The 27,852-nt window shown below is 55.5% G+C and overlaps 4 protein-coding genes across 12 annotated transcripts; 3 read left to right on the forward strand and 1 right to left on the reverse strand.

Annotated features, from left to right (window-relative positions):
* Window positions 1-703: 703 nt before the first annotated feature.
* ints3 (integrator complex subunit 3) lies at window positions 704-9,564 on the forward strand. The gene is made up of 29 exons (XM_086014083.1): window positions 704-983; window positions 1,249-1,332; window positions 1,858-1,941; window positions 2,000-2,113; window positions 2,180-2,264; window positions 2,585-2,651; window positions 2,718-2,859; window positions 2,933-3,062; window positions 3,133-3,230; window positions 3,323-3,514; window positions 3,585-3,672; window positions 3,753-3,832; window positions 3,903-3,994; window positions 4,087-4,193; window positions 4,274-4,390; window positions 4,470-4,599; window positions 4,691-4,745; window positions 4,843-4,946; window positions 5,035-5,199; window positions 5,480-5,633; window positions 5,703-5,771; window positions 5,841-5,916; window positions 6,019-6,132; window positions 6,220-6,268; window positions 6,371-6,538; window positions 7,056-7,156; window positions 7,232-7,304; window positions 8,329-8,485; window positions 8,562-9,564. Exons 1-29 carry the CDS (start codon window positions 900-902, stop codon window positions 8,637-8,639), a joined length of 3,057 nt encoding a protein of 1,018 aa, XP_085870209.1. The 5' UTR covers window positions 704-899; the 3' UTR covers window positions 8,640-9,564.
* A 1,145-nt stretch (window positions 9,565-10,709) lies between these two features.
* gon4la (gon-4 like a) lies at window positions 10,710-18,170 on the reverse strand. 8 transcript variants are annotated; one of them, XM_086013853.1, is made up of 22 exons: window positions 16,980-17,494; window positions 16,669-16,818; window positions 16,380-16,591; window positions 16,209-16,283; window positions 16,086-16,136; window positions 14,945-14,998; window positions 14,770-14,865; window positions 14,615-14,707; window positions 14,410-14,547; window positions 14,125-14,332; window positions 13,911-14,012; window positions 13,797-13,837; window positions 13,404-13,706; window positions 12,891-12,977; window positions 12,632-12,821; window positions 12,383-12,533; window positions 12,151-12,298; window positions 11,961-12,077; window positions 11,515-11,880; window positions 11,264-11,415; window positions 11,080-11,182; window positions 10,710-11,009 (listed from the first exon to the last, which is right to left on the reverse strand). In XM_086013853.1, exons 2-22 carry the CDS (start codon window positions 16,784-16,786, stop codon window positions 10,887-10,889), a joined length of 2,928 nt encoding a protein of 975 aa, XP_085869979.1. In that variant the 5' UTR covers window positions 16,787-16,818; window positions 16,980-17,494; the 3' UTR covers window positions 10,710-10,886. The 8 variants fall into 8 exon arrangements, with proteins under 8 accessions (XP_085869979.1, XP_085869978.1, XP_085869977.1 ...); XM_086013852.1 differs by lacking the exon at window positions 16,980-17,494 and adding an exon at window positions 18,149-18,170 and having other exon boundaries at window positions 12,632-12,977; XM_086013851.1 differs by lacking the exon at window positions 16,980-17,494 and adding an exon at window positions 17,521-17,540 and having other exon boundaries at window positions 12,632-12,977.
* On the forward strand, window positions 17,871-21,888 carry pdia8 (protein disulfide isomerase family A, member 8). 2 transcript variants are annotated; one of them, XM_086013859.1, is made up of 13 exons: window positions 17,873-18,116; window positions 18,428-18,506; window positions 18,593-18,710; window positions 18,780-18,887; window positions 18,965-19,094; window positions 19,193-19,306; window positions 19,583-19,708; window positions 19,810-19,992; window positions 20,073-20,181; window positions 20,259-20,387; window positions 21,186-21,265; window positions 21,334-21,391; window positions 21,470-21,888. In XM_086013859.1, the coding sequence occupies exons 1-13, from the start codon at window positions 17,953-17,955 to the stop codon at window positions 21,545-21,547; spliced, it is 1,476 nt and encodes a 491-aa protein (XP_085869985.1). In that variant the 5' UTR covers window positions 17,873-17,952; the 3' UTR covers window positions 21,548-21,888. The 2 variants fall into 2 exon arrangements, with proteins under 2 accessions (XP_085869984.1, XP_085869985.1); XM_086013858.1 differs by having other exon boundaries at window positions 17,871-18,116; window positions 21,334-21,888.
* An 849-nt stretch (window positions 21,889-22,737) lies between these two features.
* Window positions 22,738-27,289, forward strand: cct3 (chaperonin containing TCP1, subunit 3 (gamma)). Its single transcript, XM_086013857.1, has 14 exons — window positions 22,738-22,905; window positions 23,928-23,989; window positions 24,069-24,119; window positions 24,198-24,260; window positions 24,336-24,432; window positions 25,141-25,258; window positions 25,331-25,517; window positions 25,575-25,724; window positions 25,862-25,994; window positions 26,065-26,146; window positions 26,220-26,400; window positions 26,508-26,753; window positions 26,953-27,084; window positions 27,162-27,289. The coding sequence occupies exons 1-14, from the start codon at window positions 22,878-22,880 to the stop codon at window positions 27,252-27,254; spliced, it is 1,623 nt and encodes a 540-aa protein (XP_085869983.1). The 5' UTR covers window positions 22,738-22,877; the 3' UTR covers window positions 27,255-27,289.
* Window positions 27,290-27,852: the final 563 nt, after the last annotated feature.

Below are 27,852 nucleotides of genomic sequence, written 5' to 3' on the forward strand. Positions count from 1 at the left end.
AGAGACCAGCCCCTTTACAAAAGCGCAGTCAGTGTCGACAACTAGGCAACTTTTCCTACCACTTGAGCAACAGTTTAAAAATAAAAAGAAGCAACTGGCGAGTTGAATTCCTGCCAAGAAGTGCCTTTATTTTTTTTGGGGGGGGGGGGGGGGCGAGCTTATCATTGAGTGCAAATGATTTGGCAGGCCCCAATTTAGGCCATGGGATCCTGAGGGCCCTGTGTGTGATCGTGGCGTTGGTTGCGTGTAGCATACGCTAGCAAAGTGTGACGCGATGGTGTCACGTGTCCACGTGTGACGTGCGCCACGCGTTCCTAAAATCCCCCTGGCTCTTCTATTTTTTCATTTCTCTGTGTATTATGTATGTATTAATAACCATAATCAGATCTTCCTGAGACAAACATAATTATGTAATTCTTAATATTCAATAAAATAAAACACAACGAAACACAAATTCAAAAATAATGTAATCATAATTTACAAAAAATGTAAACGTATATTTTTTTTTTCATAAATCTCACTTGGGTGGGCAGTCTGTCCATCTGGGTGGGCCACCCAGGCCCACCCATGGCTGCGCCCCTGGTCAAGTCGTTGAATTGGAGGTCCAGTTTTCCAGCCGAGGTCGCTGATTGGCTGCATCGCATGAGGAACGCCCCTTGCCCTTATTGGGCGATCCTCGCGTCACTCCGATGTCTCGGGGCAGCGATTGGTGGCGAAGCCGGAAGTGAAGTCCGTTCACTTCCTGAAGTCGAAGCGGAGCACGGAGCGGGACAGGAGGAAAGCTCCTCGAGTACAAGGGGGGACAAAGAAAAGCCTTTGCTGCCTCCCTCACACGCTACGCCACTTTCTGCGCCTGCAGTGAGGCGGGAAGGCCAGGCCGAGCCGAGCGGCTGCCGCAGATGGAGGCTGCACCGGCCAAGAATAAGCCGCAGGGCCGCCTGCTGGTGTCCACGCAGCTGGACGCCAAAGATGAGCTGGAGGAGGTAAGCCCGCCAGAGGCCGGTGGTCGGCGGCCGGCAACGCTACCGTCTACCACACGGTCCGAGCAGCCTCGTTAGCATAGCTAAGATTAGCCCGCTAGCTTCTACCGTTTAACTGGGTGGGAGCCTGTAAACAAATACACAAGTTAAAGCGCAAGTGCGCATGCGCTCCTTGCTCACGTCTGTGCGCGCGCGCGCGCGCGCGTGTGTGTGTGCGTGCGTGCGTGCGTGCGTGTGTGTGTGCGTGCGTGTGTGTGTGCGTGCTCAGAAACTGGAGCGTTGCGTCGGCGTAGTCCACTCGTTGACCAATGGCCTTTCAGAGAGAGAAGCGAACGACGCTCTGACCGCTTGCGTGAGTTCAAGACGTCATCACCAGCAAAACACCCACCGCAGGCTCCTTCTCATTGGTTGTTTGCAACGTCCTCGCTGCTCGCCCCTCCCACCATCGGAGGAGAACAACAGAGCAGCGAGGGCTTCCAAATGCAGATGAGCAAATGTCACGTTGGCTCGCTCCTCGATGACGTCACGCCACAGAAGCGTCATCGTGCGGGTGCAATGGTAGCCCTCACTGTCAAAAAGCTTGACGAGTACAACATCTCATGTAATATTGACACATTGTTGGGTTTTGGGGTTTTGTTTGGACCAAATTGAAAATCAAGTCCCAGTTGATCAACAGCAATGGCGAAAACTTGATTTTTTTTGGTGGAGCTTCCTGACGGCCACTTAATTTGGCGGCCGGCGTGAACGGAAGCGTCGAGGAGCCGGCAGCGTTGGCATGAAGACCAATTATTCCAATTGTGATTGTTGTTATTATGAAATGGCATGAAATGCAGCCACAGCGGGCTGATGGCAGTGTTGTTGTCACCGTGGCAACCAGGCGTGCAAAGGCCAGCAGCAGCATGAGGAGGTTTGTCTGGGTCTCTTCGCGCTGCTTCTCACCGAGCCGGCTCAAGCCCAGAGGGTAAGAAACCCGACCGCCCCGCCGGCCCCCGCCGTGTCTGACATCACCCTGGCAACAGTGTTACAGGGACCTGACTCTGGTGAACAGAGATGGAATGAATGTGGTCCTGGTCAAGATCAACCAGATCTTAATGGAGAAGTTCCTCAAGCTGCAGGACGTCCCCAGAAAGCAGGTGAGCGCACGCGTGCGCGCGCGCACGCGGGGTGGCCCTGAAATGTGTGTGCGTGCGTGCGTGCAGCTGGTGTGGCTGGTCCGAGAGCTGGTGAAGAGCGGCGTGATGGCGGCTGATGGCGTCGTCATGACCTTGCTCAAGCAGATTGCAGGTCACGCACACGCACACGCACACGCACACGCACGCACTTATGCAAATGTCTAAATTCAAGTCTGACTTCCTTGTGTGAACAAACATAGTGTGTCGGATAGAAATAAAAAAAAAAATTCGATGATGCCAATTTATAATCGTGAAGCGTCATAATTGTAATTGAATTTCCTTTAATTGCACCGTCCTAGAAAATGATTTCATGTCTTTGCGATATGCATATTGCGCGGGCCGTGATGGCGATGTTTTTTTTCGATACATTGCGCAACCCTAACACACCGCCGTGACCATTCTGTGTGTGTGTGTGTGTGTGCGCGCGCGCAGGAGGAGACGTGTCCACCAAGAACTTGTGGTTGGCCGAGAGCGTCCTGGACATCCTGCTGGAGCAGAAGTAGGAGACGCACGCACGCACGCACGCGCGCGCCGGCTTGCGTAACATGTTGCGGCGTGCGCGCAGGGAGTGGCTGTTGAAGAGCGGCATGCTGATCGCCATGTCGGTGTACACGTACCTGCGCCTCATCGTGGACCACGGCGCCCCCAACCTGCTCGCTCTCCGCCAGAAGGAGGTGGACTTCTGCATCGGGCTGCTGCGGGAGAAGGTGAGGCCGGCGCCCGCGCCCGCGCCGGCGCAGACCTCGGGCAACTTTGCGGCCGTGCTTTCCCCCCGCGCAGTTCTTGGAGTGCGTGATCATCGGCAGAGATTTGGTGCGCCTGCTGCAGAACGTGGCTCGCATCCCCGAGATGGATCTCCTGTGGAGGGACCTGCTCCACAAGCCTCAAGTCCTCAGTCCCCAGTTCACCGGTAAGAGCGCCGGAGCGTCTGTCCGCGGCGCGGCGCGGCTCTGGAACGTGTGTGCGTGTGCGTGCCTCAGGCGTTCTGCAGCTGCTCACGGCCCGGACTTCCAGAAAGTTCCTGGCGTGCCGTCTGACTCCGGACATGGAGACCAAGCTCCTGTTCATGACCTCCAGGGTAAGCGCGCGCTCGCCGCCGCCGCCGCGGCTTCGGCTTCGGCTTCGGCCTAACCCGGCCCGCTCTCCCGCTCCGTCTGGCCGCGCGCGCAGGTGCGCTTCGGGCAGCAGAAGCGCTACCAGGACTGGTTCCAGCGCCAGTACCTGTCCATGGCCGAGAGCCAGTCGCTGCGCTGCGACCTCATCCGCTACATCTGCGGCGTGGTGCACCCGTCCAACGAGGTGCTCAGCTCCGACATCCTGCCGCGCTGGGCCATCATCGGCTGGCTGCTCACCACCTGCACGGTAAGCGCCCGCGCCCGCGCGCACGGCGGCGGCCTCTCGCCCCTTAACCGCAAATGCGTGTGCGGAGCAGTCCAACGTGGCCGCCTCCAACGCCAAGCTGGCGCTCTTCTACGACTGGCTGTTCTTCAACCCGGACAAGGACAGCATCATGAACATAGGTGACACGCACGCACGCACGCACGCACGCGCGCACGGACGCACACGCAGCGACGTAACGAGCGCGTGTGGCGCGACGCAGAGCCGGCCATCTTGGTGATGCATCACTCCATGAAGCCCCACCCCGCCATCACGGCCACGCTCCTCGACTTCATGTGCCGGGTGAGACTCCGCCTCCCGCCGGCGTGGCCCCGCCCGCGCTGACCCGGCCGCCGCCTTCGCCCCTCCGCAGATCATTCCTCACTTCTTCCCTCCGCTGGAAGTTCAAGTCCGTCAGGGCGTGTTCAACTCGCTCACGTTCATCATGGAGAAGCGAGTGCTGGCGTAAGACGCGCGCCGCTGCCGCCGCCGCCGCCCCGCCCCGCCCCGCCCCGCCCCGCCCCGCCGCGGAGGTTAAAGGTCGGCTGCTCTTGCAGGCACTTGGCTCCGTTGTTTGACAATCCCAAGCTGGACAGAGAACTGCGCTCCATGCTCAGAGAAAGATTTCCAGAGTTCTGCAGCGCCCCCTCGCCGCCCATGGAAGGTGCGCGCGCACACGCACGCGCGCACATGTGTGCGCACGCATGGATGTTGCGTGAACATTGTGTGTGTGTGTGCGTGTAGTGAAAATGGAGGAGATGGCGTCCATGGAGATGGAGCACATGATGGACAAGGAGGAAGGTTGCTACGACAACACGGAAGCAGCCTTCAGCGATGATGAGGAGGAGGTCAACAACAAAGGTGGTCTTCATCGCCGTCCTCACAATCTTGAGCGCCAGAATCCGTGTTCACGTCGCCGCGTGCGTGCGTGCGAGCGCAGGGAAGAAGCGCGAGTTCAGGTTTCATCCAATCAGAGAGGCTGTCGTGGAGGAGCCGGCCGACATCACACCCTGGCTTGACCAATTAGAGGAGACCATGAAAGACAAGGTCGTGCAGCTGCAGAAGTCCAGGTCAGGGGTCAACGCGCACGCATGCACGCACGCACGTCTCCACGTTCAGCCCGCCGCTGATCATCGATCGATCGGTAACATTTGTTCTCAGTGACACCGAGACGCAGTGCGAAGTCATGCAGGACATCGTCGACCTCATCCTGGAGGTCCAGCACACGCACACGCACGCACATCCCCCCTCCCCCCCAAAAGGTTTAAGCCACGGCAAGTGTGTGTGTGTGTGTGTGTGTGTGTGCCTTGCAGGAGGACTTTGACACGGAGCAGATGTCGGCTTTGGCCTCGTGTCTGGCGGAAATCTTCAAAGAACATTTCCGAGGAGACGTCCTCCCGGAAGACATCACGGACGAGTAGGCCGGCCCGCCCGCCCGCCCGCTTGCGTGCGTGCGTGCGTGCGCGCGCGCGTCCTCTGACCTGCGCCGTGCGCGTGTGCGTCAGGTCCCTGGAGGAGTCGGTGTGCAAGGCGGTGTGTCTGGTCTTCAGGAACCTGGTGACCATGCAGGAGGACAACAGCGGCTTCTCGGTTCTTCTGGACATGCTGGCCGAACTTTACCAGAAGCAGCCCAAGATCGGTTACCACCTGCTCTACTACCTCAAGGCCAGGTGACCTCGGCCTCCGCCGCCGCCCAAGCTAGCCGGCCGCGTCGGCGCTTTGTGTCAACAAACACGATGCGGCTCAGCTTCTGCCTAGCGAAAAGAACAACGAACGAGAGCGGCGACTTGCAGAGCCTTTGAAACAGACGGCGCAAAGCCAAAGCTCCGGCCAACGGCCTCCACATGCGACGAAGCGCCGCGGCACCTTTGGCGGCGGCGGCGGCGGCTCCTTTCGCGCTCGGTCCCGCTAACGCTTGAGGCTAACCCTCTCGTTCGTGTCTGCGTGCAGCAAAGCGGCAAACGGCAAGATGATGCTGTACGAGTCGTTTGCTCAGGCCACGGCGCTCGGAGATCTTCACACGTGTCTGATGATGGACATGAAGGCGTGCCAGGAGGATGACGTGCGGCTGCTCTGCTACCTGACGCCCTCCATCTACTCGGAGGTAGCCACGCACGCACCCGCGCGCGCGCGCCACAACAGGCCGGCTCTGAGCTTTGTTGTCCGGTTTCAGTTTCCGGACGAGACGCTGAGGAGCGGCGAGCTGCTCAACATGATCGTGGCCGTCATCGATTCCACTCAGGTGAGGAAGAGCTGGGCTAGGCGCTTAGCTTAGCTTAGCTTAGCTTAGCTTAGCTAACGTGGCGTGCAGTTGCAGGAGCTCATGTGTCACGTGATGATGGGCAACCTGGTCATGTTCCGCAAAGACTCCGTTCTCAACATCCTGAGTGAGCGCACGCACGCACGCACGCACGCACGCACGCACACGCTTGGCGTAGACGGCAGGCGGCGCCCTCTGACGTCTTTGCTCTTGCGCTGCCTGCGGGCAGTCCAGTCGCTGGACTGGGAGACCTTTGAGCAGTACAGCACCTGGCAGCTGTTCCTGGCGCACAGCATCCCCCTGGAGACCATCATCCCCATCCTGCAGCACCTCAAGTACAAAGGTAGCTCGACGCGCCGAACAAAGCGCGCCGGACGGGGGCGCGGTGAGGGCGGCGCCCGCTGACCAGGAAGCACGTTTGCCTTTGCAGAGCATCCCGAGGCCTTGTCCTGCCTGCTGCTGCAGCTACGGAGAGAAAAGTAGGAGCGGGCGGGCGGGCGAGCAAGCGGGCGGGCGGGCGGCACGACGCCAACAGCGCTGGCACATCCTCTCACCTGTGTGTGTGCGCGCGCGCGCGTCAGGCCCAGCGAGGAGATGGTGAAGATGGTCCTGAGCAGGCCCTGCCACAGCGACGACCAGTTCACCACCAGCCTCCTGCGACACTGGGCGTCCAAACACGACGACACGCTGGCCGAACACATCAAAGCGCAACTCATCAAAAACAACAACCAGCCGCGCAAGAGGCAGAGGTGTGTGCGTGCACGGGCGGGCGCGCGCGGGCGGGCGTCTTGGCTCTCTCCCTGGGGAAGGCAGGATGCTGCCTGACTTGCTGCTGTGACTCCTGACGACGCCGTTTCCAAGGCAACAAGACTGCGAGCCATTTCTGTTATTTGGATTTATTTTGGTATATTCCACCTCCCACCACTCGGGGGAGCAGTGGAGTCAATTTGCCACTTCCACGCAGTGACGAGACCCAGCGGTTGCGAGTGTGTTTTGGGACGTGGTAGTGTGGTGAAACAGGTGGACACTTACGTAGTTTCAATATTGGAAGAGGTGAAAGGACAAAGGCGGAAGTTTGGTCCCGTCTCAACAAAATGGGAAGAAAAGAAATGTTTTTGTGGACATTTTGGTCATTTAACCACATGCTAACCGCGAGTCGAACCAAGCCGTCAGCAACCACCGTGGCAATTTTGATTGATTGATTGATTTTGAATTTCGGCAAAAGCGTCACAACAAAGACAATCCGCTTCTCACATGTGTTTGCAGTCTGCGCAGCTCCAGCAGCAAACTGGCTCAGTTGACGCTGGAGCAGATCCTGGAACATCTGGACAACCTCCGACTGAGTCTCAACAACACCAAGAACAGCTGTCAGTACGCACGCACGCACGCGCGCGCACGCAGCCGCGGATGAAGGCTTGATTCTCGCCGTTTGCTGTGCTCAGTCTTCAGCCAGACGCCGATCCTGCAGGCCCTGCAGCACGTTCAGGCCAGTTGCGACGAAGGACACAAGATGAGGTACGCGCACGAACGTGCCTGGCGCGCCGCCGCCGCCGTTGCCGGGCGACCGCTTTCCGGATGAACCTAAAATCCTGCGGAGCCCCGCCGCGTCTTTGGCGAACCTTTCGAAGCGCGCTGAGAAAAAGGCAGCGAGTCGGGCTTTTCGGAGTCATTTGCCAGCCTGCTTGCAAACGGCCTCGTTCAAGTTGTGCTCGTCCCAGCCGAAGGCGACTTGAAGGCTAAACTTCAGTTGCGAGTGGCCGGAAGCCTCGGCTGGCTCCTGTGGTGAGGCGCCACCTAGTGGCAAACCGTTGCACCTCAACTCTTGGGCATTTGCAACGTTTTGCGATTCAATTTCCCAGCAGGCCCACTAATCGAAACACGGCATTGTCATTCATATTGTGTCCGTGGATTGTCGCAAAATGCACACCCCGTTTTTCGTCTCATCTCATTTTGTCACTTCCGTCGACTGAAAATGACATCACACTTGCTCAGCTTCAGCAAACGGGTGAGCCGTGATCGGTCCGTACCTGAGCAACTGTGATGTCATTTTCAGTCGACGGAAGTGACAAAATGGCCGCCCCCTGAGATGGCGAAAAACGGGGACATTTTGCTGCTTCACTCCTATTTCATACGAATCGTATTTCCTCGTTTCAACTACTGTGGTGCGCCTGCATAGAACATATTCTTGGAAGCAAAACGGTTTGGGTTGACTTCGGCTTTAAGTCGCTGCTGGACAACCACATGGGAAGGCCGTGCGCTCGTCCGTTTGTCTGTGACGCTTCCAGTCAGTGGCTCGGAAGGTGCCGAGAGGCCACTTCCTGTTTGATGGCCGCGTCGCGTCACGCACGCCCGCCCGCCCGCCCGCCGGCCGCTCTCGTCGGGGTCAAAAATGCAACCGGCAGCAAATGATAGCAAAAACCTTCCATGACTCAAGGTCAAATTCGGGTGCCTTGCGAAGCTCATAGCGCAGTTTAGGTTCATCCCGAAACGTTGAGGCGGAAGCCGGCCCAAAAAGAGTGACGGGCCACTGGCCGCGCAGGTTCAGCGACCTTTTCGCCTTGGCCGAAGAGTACGAGGACTCGCAGGCCAAGCCCGTCAAGTCTCGGCGCAAGGCGGCCGCCACCTCGCCCAGGTCGCGCAAGGGCGCCGCGCCGCCCAGCAACAACGAGGAGGAGAGCGCCTCCAGCAGCGCCTCGGTACGTTCGCCCGCCCGCTGACGCCGCCCCCCCCACCCCCCACCTGCGCTGACCTCACTTCCTCTCTGTGCCTCAGGAGGAAGAAGACTCCAAGCCCAAAGCGCCCAAGAGGAAGAGGAAGTGCTCGTCAGCCGTGGCCTCCGACAGCGACTGATCCTCGAGGCCGTCGAAACGACACGCGGCGGCCGTTTGCCCGCCATGCACTGTGCCCCCGACTCTCTTTTTTTTTTGGGAGGGGGGGCGGCACAACTCTTACTATGGAGGTTTTTCACTTGCTGTTGTTTTTAGCTGCTCCTTCCTTTGTCCCGCTGCAGTAAAAGCCTTTGTATGAAGCCGACCGCTCTTACTCTTATTTTCCTTTTGGTATCCTGCACTTAGTGGTGCGAAAGCGGGTGTGATGCCCCGCCCACATCGTCACCCGTGACTGACTTCAGCTGGGCAGCTTTTTTTAGGACCGACCGACCGACGGCCATCCGGAAGGTTGTCTTGAGGCCGCCGGCCGCCACTATCACGAGTCGCTGCTTCCGGACAGGAAGTAGCCCGAAGGCCGTTGGTGACCTTCGAGTGACCATCATGTCCGCGGCCAAGTCGGGATCATCTCTGCGGACTCTACTGGTGACTCCGGAACGCATTCCGGAGTTCTTCATCCCACCTCGCGGGCCGCGCTCCCTACTCTCCCCTTCGCCCCGTCGGACCTCCGCCGATGGGAGCGGACCGCCCGCCGACTGTGGCCGAGGTGACTTTGGGAGAGCGGAGGGCCTGCCCCCGCCGGGGACCTCCTCCCGGTCGCCGCTTCCCAAGGCGGACTCGGACCGTGACGGCGACGCGACAACGCGCGCCGCCTTGTCCCTGCCGCACGTGGCCAAGGTCACGACCCCCTACGGCTTCTGTGCGGTTCTGGCATGGAGCCCGTGCACGCGGCGCCGAGAGTCCCTGTTTCACCGGGGTGACGGGCGCGCCCCGCCGCGCTCGACACGTGTGACAGGATGCCAAAGAGGAGCAAGGGCGGAGCCGCAGTGATGTCAATTCTGGTCAGCCACTTTTAACGCTGTTTGGAATAAAACCAATTTGAAATTTGACCTGTGAACTACGACCTTTTGATTTGAAAGTATTCCATCAAAACGTTTTGGAAAGGTGTTGACTCGGTCGGATATGACTCAAACGAGTTGACGTTTGTTGAAGTGATTTGAAGGGTACGGTGACGTCATGCGACTATGCGCACTTGCACTTGATGAGTGCAAGAGAGCAGTTTCGCGGCTCTCTGGGTGTCCTCCGCGTGTGCAACTTTGTCCTCATGCTGCACTGCCTGTAAGTGTGCACTCCAGTTACTTTGTTAGTGTCTAAGTTTATTTTTCTGTCGTACGTTTATTGAACTCTAACTGGTAGACGTCATTTATTTGTTTAAAAATAATGAGACACAGCCACTTTTTGTGTCGGCACACTGACAATGAAATGAAACACTGATTCTTTGCGCCGTCTTTATTCTTTTTTTTTTTTTTTTGGTTTAAACTATTTCTTGGTGGGTTTTAATGTTGCGCCGTTTCACGACGTCACGTTTTAACACTTTATTGAACCTAGACAATTACAAACTTGCAACCCTCGGTCCGTCGAGGCGGAGCTTGAACTGTTGGACGGAAGTGGAGGAAACGGCAATTTGACGTCCATTCTGGGTGAAAACAGGGTTGTAAAGCGTGTTAAGTCGGAGGCACTGAAAATGAGAGGGTTGATGTTGGTTCTAGGTCATTTGGGTTCAAAAGTTGTGGTTAAAACAAGACGTCCCCCACTTAGAAATGAGTGGGATGTGTAGTCCCACACGTCCCCGACAGAGGGCACACTCAGTGTGGTTGAGGTTAGTGTTTGGGTTTTGTAATTGTCTGGGTGAAATTACGTGATTTTTAAGTGTGACGTCATAAAACGTCGCATCATTAAAGCCGCCAAGGAAATGGCTTAACACGAAACAGTAACTGCGCTCTGCAGCCAGGGCCACTCGAACGTCAAGGCTCAAGTGTATTGATTGGTCACGGCCACAAGTGGGCGCAGTTAGGTTAGGAATCGCGTGATTTACGATTATGCTTTCATTCGCGTGGTGAGCTAGTCAACGTTATTCAACTAAATCTGGATAACATATTTGTTTGTGAGTTCATGTTAACACTCACAAACGCCACCAAATCTAACTGCTTGCTTTTATTTTAGTTAGTGAGGATGCTTATGATGGCCACGGAGATGTGTTTCAAATTTTATTTACAGCGACGACTATCATTCCAACACATCAAAAGGTGTTCTCTTCAAACCTAGACTTGATTTCATTCAATGTGAATTGAAAGGATTTGATGATATCATCATCATCCAGCCAACGAGAGTTGAGTGAGGTGCCGAAGAGCAAGTTCTCCTTTCAACTTTTCTACAGGCTGTCACACGTGGCTCTGCTTTCAGGCTCCGGCTGCGGCTGCGGGTCCGAGGGACAGGATGCGGATGTCGTGGCCGCGTGGAAAAGGCGAAGGAGGTCGTGGAAACGAAGGCTGACCTGGAAAGAAGTGGCATTAGTTGGTGAGCCCGACACGGCCCAAGACGCCCTTTCACCTTTCGCCTCTCACCTGCCGGGCGCTCTTGGTTCCCAACTGGGCCGAGACTCGCCTGAACGTCCTCCGATTGGCTCCTTGCCGCTGACAGGCCGTCAGGATGAGGCGGTCGGCTTCTCTGAGACGAGACGAGATGACGAGCGGACAACGTGAAACGCAAAGCGCGGCATGCTGCGCCGCCGAGTGGGCGGGGCCTCACCGTGTCCACACCACCGTCTTTTCTCCGTTTTCGCCCGTGGAGACGTTTTGAGCAGAAACGCCCGGCGCCGCTTCCTGCTGGCCACTTCCCGTTGTTCTGGGCTCACTTGCCGCCGGAGGGCCGGATTCCCGCTGTAGGCGGGGCTCACCTTCCTGACAGAAGCGCAACAACAACTTTAGCTTCATCCTTTCAAGATTTATTTTGGGGAGGCTTCTTCAGTTGAAGGACATGACGGCGAGCCCCACGCCTACCTCGGGCAGAGGACAGGAAGTGCCACCGTCTGCTGTCATCTTGGCCGCGCCCGCATTCGGACCGGAGCTCCTTGATGAGTCCAACAAAGCAAGAAGCTCCACCTCGGCTTCGTTGATTCCCAGCACGCCTGCCGCCGAGGGGGCGGGGCAGCCGTCGGAGGGAGGATTTGGGAGGCCGGACGGAGCTGAGGAGGGGGACAAGGGAGCGCGCTCGGTCTGCCGGATGAAGCCCATGCGGCGCAAGTGCAGGTTGGGCGGGAGGCGGGGCGGGTAGCGTGTGGAGGCGGAGCCGAGCGCAGTCAAGTGAGCGGAGGAGTCGCCTGGGGTGGCGGGGGTAACCGCCTTGGAGATCACATTGAGACTTCTCTGGAGGGGGTGGGACACAGCGACAACATTGATGTGCGTGCGTGCGCGCGCGCTTGCACGTGTGTGTCGAGGCGTCTCACCACCAGCCACAGAGGCAAGAGGCTCACATCCCTCTCCACTGGGGGGCGCCACTCCGATGGCGCAACATGAGCACACGCCAGTGGCATTCGAGGAACCACGCGCTTGTACCGGAATGCCTGCACGCACACACTTGGATCAGAACGCATTTGTGTGTGTGTGTGTGCGTGCGTGCGCGCGCGCGTGTGTTACCTTGACAATATTGTCGGGGGCTCCTGGTCTGCAGCACTGCAGGATCCTGCGTTTCACCTGAACGACGCTTTTGCCCAGCAGCAAGTCACACAGCAGGCGGGCGGGGTCACGCGAGCCCTCCAAGTTGCGCAGACCCAAGACCAGCAGGCTGCGCGCACACACCATTTCACTAAGCGTGTGTTTGCAAAGCTCTGACGCCTTTGGCGTCCTGTTTGAGGGCGCGCGCGCGTACCAATCCTCCGCTGCGGTGAATGCCGCCGTCCTGCGGGTGTAGTAGAGAGCCGGGTCCAAGCTGACGCACGGCAGGAGTTGCGGGTAGAGAAAGACCGGACGTGTGGCAAAGATCCACGCCAGCTCAGCGGGCATCACCGGAAAACTGCGCACTGGTAACGCACGCGCACGAGTCACCAACGGCACACAAAACGCCACGTGGCAAAAAAAAAAAAAAAAAAAAAAAGCCCCAACGGCGAAGGCGACCGACTTTGCCCGCGCGCGTCGGGCGCGCGTTTGAGGCGCACGCAGGCCACGGGTCGGTCTCGCAGCTCATCCAGCAGCTTTAGCGCCCCCTGCAGGTTGGCGGCCCCGAAAGCGCTGCGATGCGCCGACGTGGGCTCGGCCGGCTGCGACGACGCCATCAGCTGGCCTCTCTGCGCCATGAGGTCCAGCTCAAACTGACACGCGAGGGAGACTTGAGATCTACGTTGCCATCGTGCTGCAAAACGGCCGCTTTCGCTTCTCACCAGCAAGCGTCGCGTCGTTTGGGCCTCGCTGCCGAGTTTTTCCACGGCCGACGTGAGGAGATGAATCTGAAGCAACAGCTGCACGTGCTGCGGCGCACGCGCAGTCGGCCGGCGATTACTTCGACAAGCCGTCGAATGTGACTTTGCATTTTTGAAAAGCAAAACGGGCGCGTCAGGTGCCGCTATTGTTTCTCTTGACTTAGGTTGCCATCGTCACAGTCTACCATCTGCGGCTACCACCTGGAGTGTGCGCGGCCTCGAAAGGCGGGGCCCGACGTGGGCGCCGGCCACTGACACTGAGCGCGGCGCCGTCTGCGCTTAGCGGCCAGCGGCTCAAGTCATTTGGACTCGGTGGTGGCGGACGGGCCCCGGCCACTTATCGGCCCAAAGTTTGGACAGCGTGTGGCAACAAAATCCCGACTACGGCAGACTCCAAGAAATGCGGCGCGCACAGAAGGCAGCATGTGGTGAGGGACCAGCGAGGTGTGTGCGCATGCGTGCGCGCGCGCGTACCTGCTGCACTTGCTGCGTGAGCGTGCTCGTGTGTGCCGCGTCCAGCCGGAGCACGTGCACAGTGTGTGTGCGCGGTGTGCTCCTGATGAAGGCCAGCTGCTGCTTGACGGTACGCCGCCGCCCCCCCGCCGCCGCCGCCGCCGCTCGCGCCTTCTCCACCTCGCCGCCACACGCTTGCTTGTGCGTGTGCCACACGTGTGCGGCAACATGCGTGTCGCGTGTGCCTGCGTCCTCCTCCTGCAACTCCTCCTCTTCTTCATGGCCCTCATCGTCCACTTCCTGGCCCGCCAGGTCGTCTTTCAACTAACACACGCGCACACACATAGATACCTTTGCTCTGCTCTGCTCTGCTCCGTGTGTGTGTGTGTGTGCGTGTGTGCGTGCGTGTCTCACCGTTTCAAAGAGCTCCTCCATCAGTTCATTGACTTCCTTTTCTGGAAAACAACAACATCATGTCACTGTGGTGGGTGTCTGCGCACTTGTGTGTGCACGTGTGTGTGGACTGACTGGTGATGTGTACGGCCTTGTCGTCACGGTAATCCTCCTGATCCGGCTCATCGATATCAGCCAGGAAGTTGTACTCTGGATCATCTTCATCATCGCACTCCTCTGAACACACACATGGCAAGTTGGGAATGTGTGTGTGTGTGTGTGTGTGAGACACTTGTGCTGATGTGTGCGTCTGTGTTTATCTGTCCGCAGTCGTTTTAAGACTCCTCACCGTCGTTGTCCATGTCAGAGGTCATGAGGCCTCTCAACCAATCCGTCCAGTTGCTGTCCTCCTGGGCGGAGCCACAGTCGTACATGTCGGGCGTGATGTCAGGAGCTCGGAGCTCCGCCTCCAGTCGCCCCAGCGGGACGTCCCGAAGAGGACGCTTTGAGCGCGTGCGGTACGCCATCAAGGCCCCCTGGCCCGCCTCCTCCAAAGCCTGGCGACGCGTTGACAGACAATTAGCATTAGCATCGTTAGCCTCCGCCTGGGCTAAGAACCACTCGGGGGTTCCACCTGGTACGGCTCCATGCACACGGCCAGCTCGGCCTCCACGGCGTGCAGCTTCTCCAGGAAGTTGTCCGCTTGCGCGGAGGGAGGCGGCGCTTTGGGAGGGGGGGGAGGGCCCATCGAGACGGACTCCGCCCTCGAGGCCTGCGGGTGACAGGAAGCGCAGCGTGCCACATTTCGAATGCGCCCGCCGGCGTTGCGGCGCTTTTACCGTTCTGGCGCCGAGCCGGCTGACGTGGGGGCGCGGGCGGCATCCTCCGGGGGGGGGCGACGCCGCGCTCTCAAAGTCGCTCTCCTGCAGCGTCTGCCGCATCAGAGGGGCGTTAGTGACGTCGCGGACACCTGGGCCCGGCGCGGCGGCCTCACGTCTTCGGCCGTCTCGTCCTCGTCTTCGTCGTCGGGACGATACTCCTCGTCGGAGGAGTCTTCCTCGGCGAGGGGGATGTCCACAAACTGATGAACCTGAACACACAAAGCTTCGCTTAGCTCTCGGCCGTCTTTCCCGGAGCCGACGCCAACAAAGGGCAACTTGAGCTTTGACCTTGCTGACGTCTCGGCTCTTCTTGATGGGAGACATGTTCCACGCCGGGATCACCTGACAGGAAGTGAGCAGCCACAGCAATGACGTCATTAGCAACAGTAAGCTTCCGAAACGTTTGCCCGCCGAGTCAACGGTGGGGAAAAGTCTTCTGGGGGCGCCCAGATGAAGGCATGACAGCCAAGCGCCGCCATCCGGAAGCCCCGCCATCTCGCCTTTTGGATTGAAGCGGGCACGGCCATCGAGAACGCTTTCTCAATTCTGACGCCCATCTGACTGCGGTGCAGACAGAAGAGCAAAACGGGACAAATTACAAAAAGGACAAAATCGCCGCCTCCTGGTGAGTCCACCCGTTGTTGTTGTTGTACAATATTTTTGCTCTTACTCATTGCGCTCATTGTCGTTCTCCGTCGACCGGCGGGCTTTGGGGCAAGGGGGCGGGGCACGGCCCGAGTTGGTCGCCAGCCAATCGCAACTCTCTCAATTTGCGTTTGGATTGTATTGTTGGCACTTTGACGAATATCGGCACGGGCCTTATTCGGCAAATCTGAAGGCCGATAAAGATGCCATCTCGCGGAGCGGCCAACGCTTGCTAACGTACCGAATCGGGGGGCGGGCACGGGGGGGTCGTCAGTGTTCGTAAAATGTTGGCAGACGCTTTTTACTTGATGCAAACAGTTTTTCTTTTTCACTGCCTGTGAGACACATTTCGCAACCTTTTATGAAACCCTGAGGGAAAAAAATGACATTTGCTACGTTCGCAAGCATTCACCACTCCCTGAGATACTAAAACAGGGTTAACTTCAGCTTACTTTTTATTTGCTTTTGTTAAGAGATGCTGCCGATACTGAGACCTCCCGGCACTTTTTATTTTTGTTAGAAATGTAAACTAAAATAAGTTTAACCTTTCAGTTATCTTGAATTTTTGGAAAACTATGTACTGTTGAAAACTTGGGGATATATTTCCTTTTTTAGTTTTTCCATTGAGCTTAAGACATGCCGATGAAAGCTCCCTGAACTTTTGTTAGAATTTTAAACCAAAGCCAGCTATTCTCTCTAAACATTGAAAATGTAAAGAAAACCTTCAACATGTTGAAAAGTTGCCCATTGCGGTGCTAGCAAAAGAGTGCAGGCCAATTCTCACCACGCCTTTCTCCACAACTTCCTTCAGCTTGGATCGCGTCATCTTGGGCTCCTGTGGAAGCAAGCGCTCAATCGGTCAATCGCTTCATCGATGGCTGACACGTCGCACGTCCTCGCAACTCACGAACGGCGGCACGGCTTCCGTCTGGTTGATGGCGGCCTTCATCATCGCCACCACGTGCTCATTGGTGATCACTTCCTGCGGGGCAAGGGTCGGCGTAAGAACAGGATCCACGAGCACGCACTCACACACACACACACACCCCCACACACACACACACACACACACACTCACGTGGATGATGTTGCGCACGTTGACGCTGGTCAGGTTGTGTTGCTTGGACTTGCTCTCCAGCAATTGGTCGAGCTGTCTGTCAATCTCCAAGTCTTCTCCCGGCCGTGCTTCTTCTTCACCTTTCTCCGTCTCTTGCTGCTCCGCATCTTCTGTCTGCCTCTTCCGCTTCCTCCTCATCGTTCTCCCACCACCGCCCTCAGGTTGCTCCTCGTCTGGCACACACACGGAGGCGACCCATCAGATGCCAGGATGTCGGCGCCGTGGCGACAGCTGCGTTAGTGTGCGTTACCCGCCGTGATGACGAGCTTGGCGTCCGCATCAGCGTCCGCATCGTCCTGCTCGGGGGTGTGCGGCCGCGAGGCAAGGTCAAACGCATCCGCTTTCAGACGTTTGCAGGCGGACTTCATCGTGGATCAACAATGAACTCTGAACTCTGGGGCTGGGGGGCACAATAAAACTCATTCAAACATTCACAGCTCCAAATCACAAGTGAAATGCGCTTGTTTGTTTTCATGTTCATTCGTGTCAAGCCCTAAACATTAGAACGTTAACTACGTGTCGTACATCAATGTTTAGTCAAAAATGTAGAATAAGACGTACATAGTCTTACGTTGTGCTTGCAGACTTGGCTATTAATTTGCATTTAGTCTCCATCAGCTCACAGCTAGCTTCTTTTAGCATCTAGCATGCATTGTGAACGGGAGCTTATATGCTAAGCGAGTCACAGCGCGCGCGTAGGTTCCGTTCAAGTGACGAAAACAAACCCAAACATCAGAAAGGCATCATCTTCATCATTATCATCTTCATCGTCGGTTTAGTCGTTCGGGTCGTGAAAAGCAACCGCCTTGCACCCTCTTCTTCTTCGATGTGCTTTTAATCTTATGCTCCTCGTTCTTCAATTACTGCCACCCAGTGGAAATCCGGCATAGGACATCTCCTCCTCCTCCTCCTCCTTTTCCTTATTATTATTCTTCTCCTTCAACCAATGGTGGTTTGCAAGCAACGTTTAGGGTGCAGACAGCCACTTACTGTCCGAGAGTGTGTAGCGACTTTGTGTCCGTCAAACATTTCAAAAGTGCTTCCCTCACACACTTGATCTTATCTCCATTCGCCCCAAGAACACGACTAATCGTCCACTCACACCGCTTCATCGTTCTCTCGGTAGTCCACTTCCTGAAGAAGCTTTTAAAATAATGACAGCATCGACTAGTCGCGTAAGCGACACTTGTCTACCATTAAAAAGGGATATTTATCAATTATAGTCGGTAGATCGGCCAAAGTTTCGTCATGTAGCCAGGCTTCAAAATAAAAGAAAATGGCGAGGACTTAATCTCAAATGTTGATATACTGTCCTTAATGCTAATCAGCCTTTTGTGTGCCATTATTTTATTTATTTTCCTCAAATCTTTGACGTTTTGACGTCTTTTTACAGTGTCCTAGTCTAGTCACCTGCGTTTAATGTTGACTTTTATTCTGACTGTTGTTTCCGGAAACACAAGTTAATGTTGGCACTTTGATGCTGTTCTAGCGCATCGGATCTAATTTGGTTGGAGACAAGTGGTTACTGTCGGTCATGGCGGCTGGCCGTCGCCTTCTAGCCGCCGTTGCATTTTTGCTCATCGCCCTTTTTCGGGCCTCGCTCTCGTCACGCAGTGACGTGCTCGTGCTCGGGGACGCCGACTTCGACTACTTGGCAACCGAGCACGACACAATGCTCGTCAAATTCTACGCGCCCTGGTAACGCGAACATGAGCGCGCGCATCACCCACGTAACTCAGTTGCGGCTGCGGGTGCCTTCGCGTTGTCCTTCCATCCTCTCTACCGCCCATCCCACCTTTCTTCCCCCTCTCCTCAATTGCTTCTTTCTGTCCTTCCTCTCATGCTCACTCCCCTCCCGCATTGCTGCCTCATTTCTGTCCTTCTTTCCATTGCGTCCTTCCTCGTGCACTCTTTCCTCATTTTTCTTCCTCCATCATCCCTTCTTTCCCACCAACCTTCCTCAACTCTTTCCTCCCTCCCTTTATTGTTTGTTATCTTCCTTCCTTCAGGTGTGGCCACTGTAAGAAGTTAGCTCCGGAGTTTGAGAAAGCAGCAGCAAAACTGAAGGGAACTGTGCAGCTAGCAAAGGTAACCTCGTCTGTGCGTGTGTCTGCGCTCGCACGTGCATACCTGTTAGCGGTTGTCTGACGTGCGCGCGCCTGCGTGTGCGTCAGGTGGACTGCACAGCTGAGGTGGACACGTGTAGTCGCTTTGGCGTGGCAGGATACCCAACACTGAAGATCTTCAGGAACGGGAGGGATTCGGCCTCCTACGATGGTCCTCGCTCTGCCGGTAAAACATGCTCGTGCGTGTCGTACGCCTTACAGAATGAGACGCTCATGTTGTGTGTGTGTGTGTCAGAGGGGATCTTTGAGTACATGACGAGGCAGAAGGGTCCAGACTCTGCAAGGTTGCTGACCGAAGAAGACCTGCAGAGCTTCGTCCACCACGACGACGCTTCCGTCGTCGGTACGAACATGTCAGGACGAAGCCCGACTCCCAACCGGAACGAACTTTGACCTCCTCACCTGGTTGTGCCGTGTCAGGTGTGTTTTCAGGCGAGGAAAGTTCCAGTCTGGCTGACTTTGTAAAAGCCGCGGGACTTTTGAGAGATCAGTTCCGATTCGCCCACACCACACAAATGAAGATGGCCGCCCCCTACGGACTCCAAACAGAGTCAGTCTTACTCTTTTGTACTCGAAACGTTCAACGCTGACGTTGGTGTCATAAGTCGAGCGATGCTGTCCGGGTCTGCGTGCGTGTGTTTGTTTCAGCGGCGTCCTGTTGTTCCGGCCTCCCCGGTTGGCCAATCAGTTTGAGGACAGCGTTGTTGTTTTGCGAGATTTCGTGACCATCCCGTCTCTGAGACGCTTCATCCGAGACAACATGTACGTGTGTGTTGGGCTGGGCGATTGAAATACAACTTTTTTTTCCCAGATTATACCAAGTATTTTTGTAGCCAACACTCATTCTTTCAGCCGACAGTATCAAACAATTCCCTTAAATAAGGCCATGGATGGGGAATATCTTGCTTCCCTTGTGTCACTGCTGGACTTTTAAAAAAAAAAAATGTTATGGCCTCATAAGTCACTGAAAAATCAGTACCTGAAAAATCATATTTGCACTTGATGACGTTCCACCACTGGTGTTCCGTGTGTGTCTAGATTTGGACTTTGTCCTCACATGACCTTGGAGAACAAAGATCGTCTGAGAGTTCGTGACCTCCTGACTGCCTTTTACAACCTGGATTACAAACACAACACCCGAGGCTCCAACTACTGGAGGAACAGGTGACACGCACGCACGCACGCACGCACGCACGCACACATACCGGACAGTTGTCACGACAATCCCCGCCACCTTCCTGTCCATGTGTCTGTCCGGTTGCCAGGGTGATGAAGGTGGCGTCCAAGTACGCAGGGCGGGGCCTCTTCTTCTCAGTAGCCAATCAGAAGGACTTCCGAGCCGAGCTGGAGGAGGAGTTTGGCGTGGGGACGTCGGACGGCGGAGACGTTCCCCTGGTGACCGTCCGCACCAAAGCGGGTCACAAGTACGCCATGAGGGAGGAGTTCACGTAGGTAGCACGCGAATGTGCTAACGGGAGGCGGCGGCGAGGACGGGCTGGCGTGACCCGATGACACGTCTTTCTTGCAGGAGGGACGGCGCCTCGCTGGAGAGGTTTCTGGACCAATACTTTGCCGGGCACCTCAAGCGCTACATCAAGTCCGAGCCCATTCCGGACGGAAATGCCGGCGCCGTTCAGGTGCGTGGCGCCAGCGGCGGGTTGTGATTTGCGGCGGCGGGAAGTGACATGACAGGGGTGGCGTGCGCCGCACGTAGGTGGTGGTGGCCGAGTCGTTTGACGCCCTCGTTAACCAGCCCGACAAAGACGTCCTGATCCAGTTCTACTCGCCGTCCTGTCCACACTGCAAGAAGCTGGAACCGGTTTACACCGCGCTGGCTGAGACGGTAACCTTTGTCTTCATCTTCATCACTTTCTGCCCTTTTCAACCTCATGCAACCCGCTCAAGCGCATACGGTGAATGCTCGCAATAGGTGAAAATCGGTGATGTCGAAATGCTACCATAGGCTTTTGGACACGTTTGCTCATCTGTTCTCACTCAGCCCCAAAAGCGTTCCTCAAAAGCGTTCCCCAAAAGCGAGGCCGCGCATGCTTGCTTCAAGCTCTCTGTTTGTTATTCTCCCTTGACGTCTGCGGTAAAACGGACGACACACAAAACAAATGAGAATCCAAAACTGTATATTTAAACAGCAAAATGTTCAAACAAACCATCCAATGAAAGTCTGTTAGCATCATGCTAAAACGTGATGATTAGCATGGATGCTAGTGGAATCGCAAACCCTGGAACGACTGCTCCTTTACCACGCACGGAGCAGCCACACATTTTCTCTCTGCGCTTCTGGGAATGACGCCCGTTGCTGGATATTTGTTCGGGGCCTTCTCTGCTTCATGCTCCTCGTCGGGTTGCGTCCCTTCCGGTAGCGCTCGGTGCCGACCGGCACCTTGTGGCGCAACGAGCGACGACGCTGAAAGAGTGCAACTTGAAATGGGGACTTGCCTTAAAAAAAAAAAAAAAAAAAAAATTGCATGAGTGTCAAAAGCAGTGCTGCTCACTCGTTGGTCCAGCCCGTTAGCGTCGGCTGTTAGCTTTCGCTCCCTCGTCTCCGCTAACCCTGGTCCCCCTCTCCACCGAGCAACCCTTGTTGAGCTTTGTTGGCGTCAGCAGCGCATGGTCTTCTTGTCAGCTATCTGCAGACGCAAACGTGGTCATCGCCAAAATGAACGCCGTGGATAACGACGTGCCAGCCGGCTACGACGTCCAAGGGTGAGGTCACGCGCTTGGTGCGTCACACACGTGGCACCGCGCACCCGATTGACGCTTTGGCTTCTCAGCTACCCGACCATCTACTTGGCGCCCGCCGGCCGGAAGGACGAGCCCGTTCGATACCAGGTGAGTTCGGCGGCTTTGATTTTGGTCCCGTCCTCGCCACAGCAAGCGCGTGTGACCGCCGCCTGTCGTCCGTGGCAGGGCGGACGAGAGCTCCGAGACTTCCTGCGCTTCCTGCGACGCCAGGCCGGCCGACACCACGTCAAACAGGAACTCTAACCGCTGTCGGCTGACTCCCATCAAAGACTTTGGAGTGCTACGCAGCCATGCTTGGGTTGGACTGTTGTTTGCTTGCTTATTTATTTCCATCCTTTGGAAAGCCATGATGCCCATACCTTCATTGATTGATTGCTCTGTTTATTGGTGTATTTATTTGTAAACTTTAAGAGGGGCTTGATGCATTGATTGTTTGCTCTGTTTATTCTATTTATTTGTGTGCTTGATTGTGTCATCTTTTTGCTTTTTAAAGGAAAATCCAATTAGATATTGCTGTCATGTTTTTTCCCCCTCTTCTTTTTTGGTATGTTTTGTAGAGTAAAGAAACATTTGATCAAGTCTCACCATCACTACATAAGTGTATTTCTGCCGCACCAGAAAAATTGTTCTCATTCAGCAAAAGAAAACAACATAACGAAAGCAATCCTTCCGGTTCGCGTCACCGGCGGAGTCCAGTATGTGTGTCTTCCTTTGAAACACTTGGTCTTATTATTTTTATAAGACGGAAAAAGGACTACTCCAGGGACCTAAACCGGAAATAATTGCTTCCTTTTGTTTTGCCGAATATGTAAGTCAAACCTAGAACGTTTGAGTGTGATGTTGAATGTCAAGGGGTGTGAAAGCAATGCGCTACCGTTCTAAGTCACTAACACAGTGTTTAAATCACTCAAGTAAAAACAGTCACATGTTGCGAATAGGAATAATGCTAATAAATGGGCTTCCTGGACACTAGCTAGATTTGACTCACACCCCTTTTGAGCAAAGGCGTCATCGGATTCCATGCTTGTGGGAGACGAGAACCGAAATAACGAAACTGGCACAATGTGCTTTATAGACCTGTGCAAAATGCTTGTACTGTGCAATTATCACCGGGGAACTAGGAATAACCTTTCACAGGTACAAATGTTTTTATTCCAAATCTTCTGTATTGATAGCAAACGGTTTGGCATTGCCTCAAAAAGTACACCTCATGAAAATCGGTTGCAAAATGGGAACGTTATGACTTCACTACAATCTCCCACCTTAGATTGGACTGTTGTCCCTCCCAACATGGCCGCCATCGAGGCACGTGTGTTAGCGGGTGTGGCCTATCGCGTCTACGTATCCAGTGGTCCGAAATACTTTGTCTCGAGGCGGGAATGTAGGCGTGGCGTGGTGTTGCTAGGATTGACTCTATTGGTGGAGACGTCCGTCGCTCACACGTGTTCCTCCCGCCCCTGCTACAAGACCCTCCCACTTGTGGAGTCCTGGAAGCTTCGAGTCGCGTGGAGCCGGTCTGCGCGCTTCCTTCTTCTTTTCCGTCTTCTTCTTGCGGCCCTTGTCTTCTTTCAAGATGTTCGGCCAACAGGTTCTCGTTCTCAGTGAGTAGACGCCTCATGGTGCCGCTTCCTCCGTCGTAAAAGTCTCTTTGTTGAAGGCGTCCGCTAACACCGAGCGGAGCGGCCCGCTCGGCCGCTCGCACAAAGCGCCCTGGCACGTGCCAACGAGCTAGCTGTTAGCCGCGTTAGCATGTGCCGATGCGACCCAGGAGGGCGGCAACTGTTCGGCCGCCGGCCTGCCACTTGCGTCCATTTCCAGGAGGCTCGAAGGGTACTTCGCTGTCGCCGATAGTGAGTGAAGCCGCGGGTTGGCCACACCCAGCGAGCGTGTTAGCATCTGCGGCCGCTCGCGACGTCATCAGCGTTCAGGCCATTTGCACGTTAGCGTGCACTTGATCGTCACTTGGCCCTTTTGACAAGCCGTGCAACTGTGTCGCGAGGACAAGTTATCCGCTCTCAGTGTATCTCTCACAGTGCGTCTTGGAAAGCGGCCAACAACGATGGCAACTAGGCAAGCAAACGAGGCAACATTCAAATCACGCTCTACTTTGGCGTAGTTTGCTGACAAGTATACAAGCAGACTGACTGTGCGTTTTTCCCCCTCTGCATGTACCCAATTCGGTAATATCAGCCACGTTACCCGTTTTCCAGTGTCCCAAGAGGATCGGGGAAAAATGTCGACAGAGGCTCGAGAAACATTGGATGTAGTGGCAGATACAAACATCTCGTATCGTTTTCACGTTAATGACGCGCAATTGTTGACATCTTGGCTTACTTAGCAGCGTTGACTTTGTTCAACATTAGCCGCAAGGCTAGAGAGCACTTGGCGACATGGTTAAAGTCCGCAGAATCCTACATTTCTGACACGTTTAGGTATAATATAACATCACTTTAAGACTCGTACTATGAACTGATCTAAAATGTAAACAGGGACATATGTGCAAGCATGCATTTTCAAATGTCAACGGGAAGTGTCAAAAGATTCCCTTGAACAAATCGCCAAGCCAAGTTGACAGTCAGATGACTTTCCAAATGCAAAGAATGACTTGACGTCTCGTCTCCAGACCAGAACATGAAAAGAGAATCGGGGCGTAAAGTCCAGACAGGAAACATCAACGCAGCCAAGGTAAGTTGATGATTTTTTTCTTATTGCACACATCAAAGATCTTTTTGACATGCAACTTGATGAGCGTCACGTGTGGCAGACCATCGCCGATGTCATCAGGACGTGCCTGGGCCCGCGGGCCATGATGAAGGTGAGCCACCCGCTGACCGCTCGCTTGGCTAGCGGCGCGCATGCTAGCGGCACTCATGTCGGTCGCGTGCGTTTGCAGATGCTGCTGGACCCCACCGGGGGAATCGTCATGACCAACGACGGAAACGCCATCCTGCGAGAGGTGAGCCGGCCCACCTACAGGTCGACGCGCGTGCTGCGGCCGGTGCTGTTTTTGACTGCGTCTCCATGGCAACAGATCCAGGTGCAGCATCCGGCGGCTAAATCCATGATCGAGATCAGTCGCACGCAAGATGAAGAAGTGGGAGATGGAACCACATCCGTCATCATCTTGGGTGAGGGGTGTGCATGCGCGTGTGGTCTAGGGGTCCAACCCATTAGTCGGTGTGTTGACCTTTCCGCAATCTCTTCTTTGGAGCGTAAAGTTGATTATTTGCCAATCAAATGTTCATGGCATTCACCAACATAGATGACGCCGTCGCTTGGTCGACGCCCACTCGACTAGCATCACCTGCAAAACAAAATGTGCTCAAGTGAGCCCAAGTACAGTGGTCCCCCAACTTTTTACACCGACTAGCACCACCGCCCAAGTAGCACCATAACAACCAACCAAGTGTTGAACGTAAAAAAGCAAACCGTTCTTCCAAGAGTGAATGCAAAAGTGTTGCACCCAAAGGTTGAACACGACGATGTAACGATAACAGCAGTAGCGCGATATTAAATTTGCCATGATCACGTCACGGCACTGGAAACGCTTCCGAGGCAATAGGAGCAGACGATGTACAATTGTGTGCTTTTTCCAATAGCACAATAGCTTTTTATTGTGTTTGAATGTTTTTACAATATCATGAGTTTTTATTTTTCATTTTAGCTTGACTTTTTTTAATACTGCCACCCTGCCCGCACTGTCGTGATTATCGTGTCACGAGGTTCCTCTCGTGATATCGTACGTTGACGTTTGGATATCGTCGCATTCCGAGAGAGCGCTGCGTTCAAAGAAAACGTGCATCAAAGCCTCTCGACTCGCTCTGCTTGCGTCCAAGCTGGCGAGATGCTGTCTGTGGCGGAGCAGTTCCTGGAGCAGCAGATGCACCCCACCGTTATCATCGGCGCTTACAGGCGAGCCTTGGAGGACATGTTGGAAACGCTGAAGGAGATCAGGTAGACGCACGCACGCGCGCGCGCGGCTTCGATGGAGACCAGCTGATGGTCTCTGGACCTTTGCGCCGGCAGCGTCCCCGTGGACACGGCGGATCGCGCCTCCATGCTGAAGATCGTGCACTCGGCCATCAACACCAAAGCTCTGAGCCGCTGGTCGGAGATGGCGTGCGGCATGGCGCTGGACGCCGTGGTTACCGTTGAGATGGATGACAACGGACGCAAGGAGATTGACATCAAGAAGTACGCCAAAGTGGAGAAGGTACGCACGTGCGCGCCGGCTAGCTACGCGCACCGTCTCACCGTGTCTGCGCCGCAGGTTCCGGGCGGCATCATCGAGGACTCGTGCGTGCTGAGGGGCGTGATGGTCAACAAGGACGTGACGCACCCGCGCATGCGCCGCCTCATCAAGGAGCCGCGCATCGTCCTGCTCGACTGCTCGCTGGAGTACAAGAAAGGCGAGAGCCAGGTGAGCGCCGTCGTGCACGCTAAACACAAAACTGGGTTTGACCGACTCGCGGTGCTTGCCGAGTTCATGATTTTTAGCTTCTGGTCGGTCGGGGCTGTCAAGCGTTCACTGGCCGCCGCTTGTCCGCGTTTGTGTAGACGGACATCGAGATCAGCAAGGAGGAGGACTTTGCCAGGATCCTGCAGATGGAGGAGGAGCACATCCAGCAGATGTGCGAGGACGTCATTCGAGTCAAACCCGACCTCGTCTTCACCGAGAAAGGAATCTCAGGTGGGTGTGGGCGCGCGCAACCGGCGCCTCGTCTTACTTGGAGCCTGATGTTGTGGCTCCGCCCCCTCAGACCTGGCTCAGCACTACCTGATGAAGGCCAACATCACCGCCATTCGTCGCGTGCGCAAGACGGACAACAACCGCATCGCCAGGTAGTGTTAGCGTAGCGTCGCTTGCAAGCGGAGGAGTCGGGCGCCGGAGCGTGACCGCCCGATGTCCCCTCAGAGCGTGCGGCGCGCGCATCGTCAGCCGCACCGACGAGCTGCGTGAGGACGACGTGGGCACGGGAGCGGGGCTCTTCGAGGTCAAGAAGATCGGCGACGAATACTTCACCTTCATCACCGAGTGCAAGGAACCCAAAGCCTGCACCATCCTGCTCAGGGGAGCCAGCAAGGAGATCCTGGCGGTGAGCAAAGCCCGCCCCCGCCCCCGCCCCGGCCCCGGCTGGCTTGTGCGCAATTTGATTGGCTAGCTTTCCGGCAAACCATTTTCAAATGTGATGCGTGTGCGCAGGAGGTGGAGCGCAACCTTCAGGACGCCATGCAGGTTTGTCGCAACGTGATGCTGGAGCCCTCGCTGCTGCCCGGGGGAGGTTCCGTGGAGATGGCCGTGTCCAAGCGGCTGATGGAGCGCTCGCGCGCGCTGGTGGGCGTGGAGCAGTGGCCGTACCGCGCCGTGGCACAGGCCCTGGAGGTCATCCCGCGCACGCTCATCCAGAACTGCGGCGCCTCCACCATTCGCGTGCTCACCTCACTCAGGGTACGCTCTCCCCCGCACTTTGAAGCGCTAAAATTCATTTAAAAAAGCATATAAATTGAAGTGTAATATCCTTGTTAAACAAAATATTCATCCTTTTATACGATGTCAGTTTTGTCATGCGTGTAATATTGATGATTAGCGTTTCTTTACTCGTAGCATTTAGTGGATTTGACGCCCGTGTGTGTCATGCGTTTTGCAGGCTAAGCACACGACGCAGGACGGCACCTCGTGGGGCGTGGACGGCGAGACGGGTTGTCTGTGCGACATGGCGGCGGCCGGCATCTGCGAGCCGCTGGCCGTCAAGGCGCAGACGTACAAGACGGCCGTGGAGGTGAGAGCGGAGCGGATCAGGAGGGCGTCTGGCGCTTGCCTCGCGCGTGCCGCCATTCTGACCACGTTTCTCTGCAGACGGCCATCTTGTTGCTGCGCATCGACGACATCGTGTCGGGTCACAAGAAGAAAGACAAGGATCAGGCCATGGGAGGACCCGGTGCCGAGTAAATTCAAGTGGACGCTCAATAAAGTTCCAAATCCAAGCCTCGCTTTGTTTCCTGAAGTGTGTCGACTGCCGTTGTGGAGAAAGTGTTAGATGCAAATTTTTCCAAAGAAATCTTTTTTTCTTGTGTAAAACGATGATTCACTTCATATCAAGATTTTGCTCGTGTCCTTGTATTGCTTTGCATTAAAACAAAGGGGGGGGGGTGAATGAGTTACGCAATGTTACCTGTCTGGTCTATCCATCCATTATCCATACCACTTATCCCTCACAAGGGTCGCGGGGCGTGCTGGAGCCCATCCCAGCTGTCTTCGGGCAGTAGGCGGGGGACACCCTGAATTGGTCGCCAGCACATCGCAGGGCACACAGAGACAAACATCCACACTCACACCTAGGGACAATTTAGAGAGTCCAATCAACTTACCATGCATGTTTTTGGAATGTGGGAAACCGGAGTATCCGGAGAAAACCACCTGTACGGTCTACTTGGCTTCAATTTAGCATGTCAGTGGAGTTTGGCGTGCCTGCAAATGTAAAAGTGTAATGAACTATATTCTACTTTTACTTCTCATTTCGAAAGGGGACGCTTTCCCCGCACTTGTC

Source organism: Filicampus tigris, chromosome 18 (assembly GCF_054856515.1).
Source record: "Filicampus tigris isolate MCC_2025a chromosome 18, RoL_Ftig_1.0, whole genome shotgun sequence".
NCBI lineage: Eukaryota > Metazoa > Chordata > Actinopteri > Syngnathiformes > Syngnathidae > Filicampus > Filicampus tigris.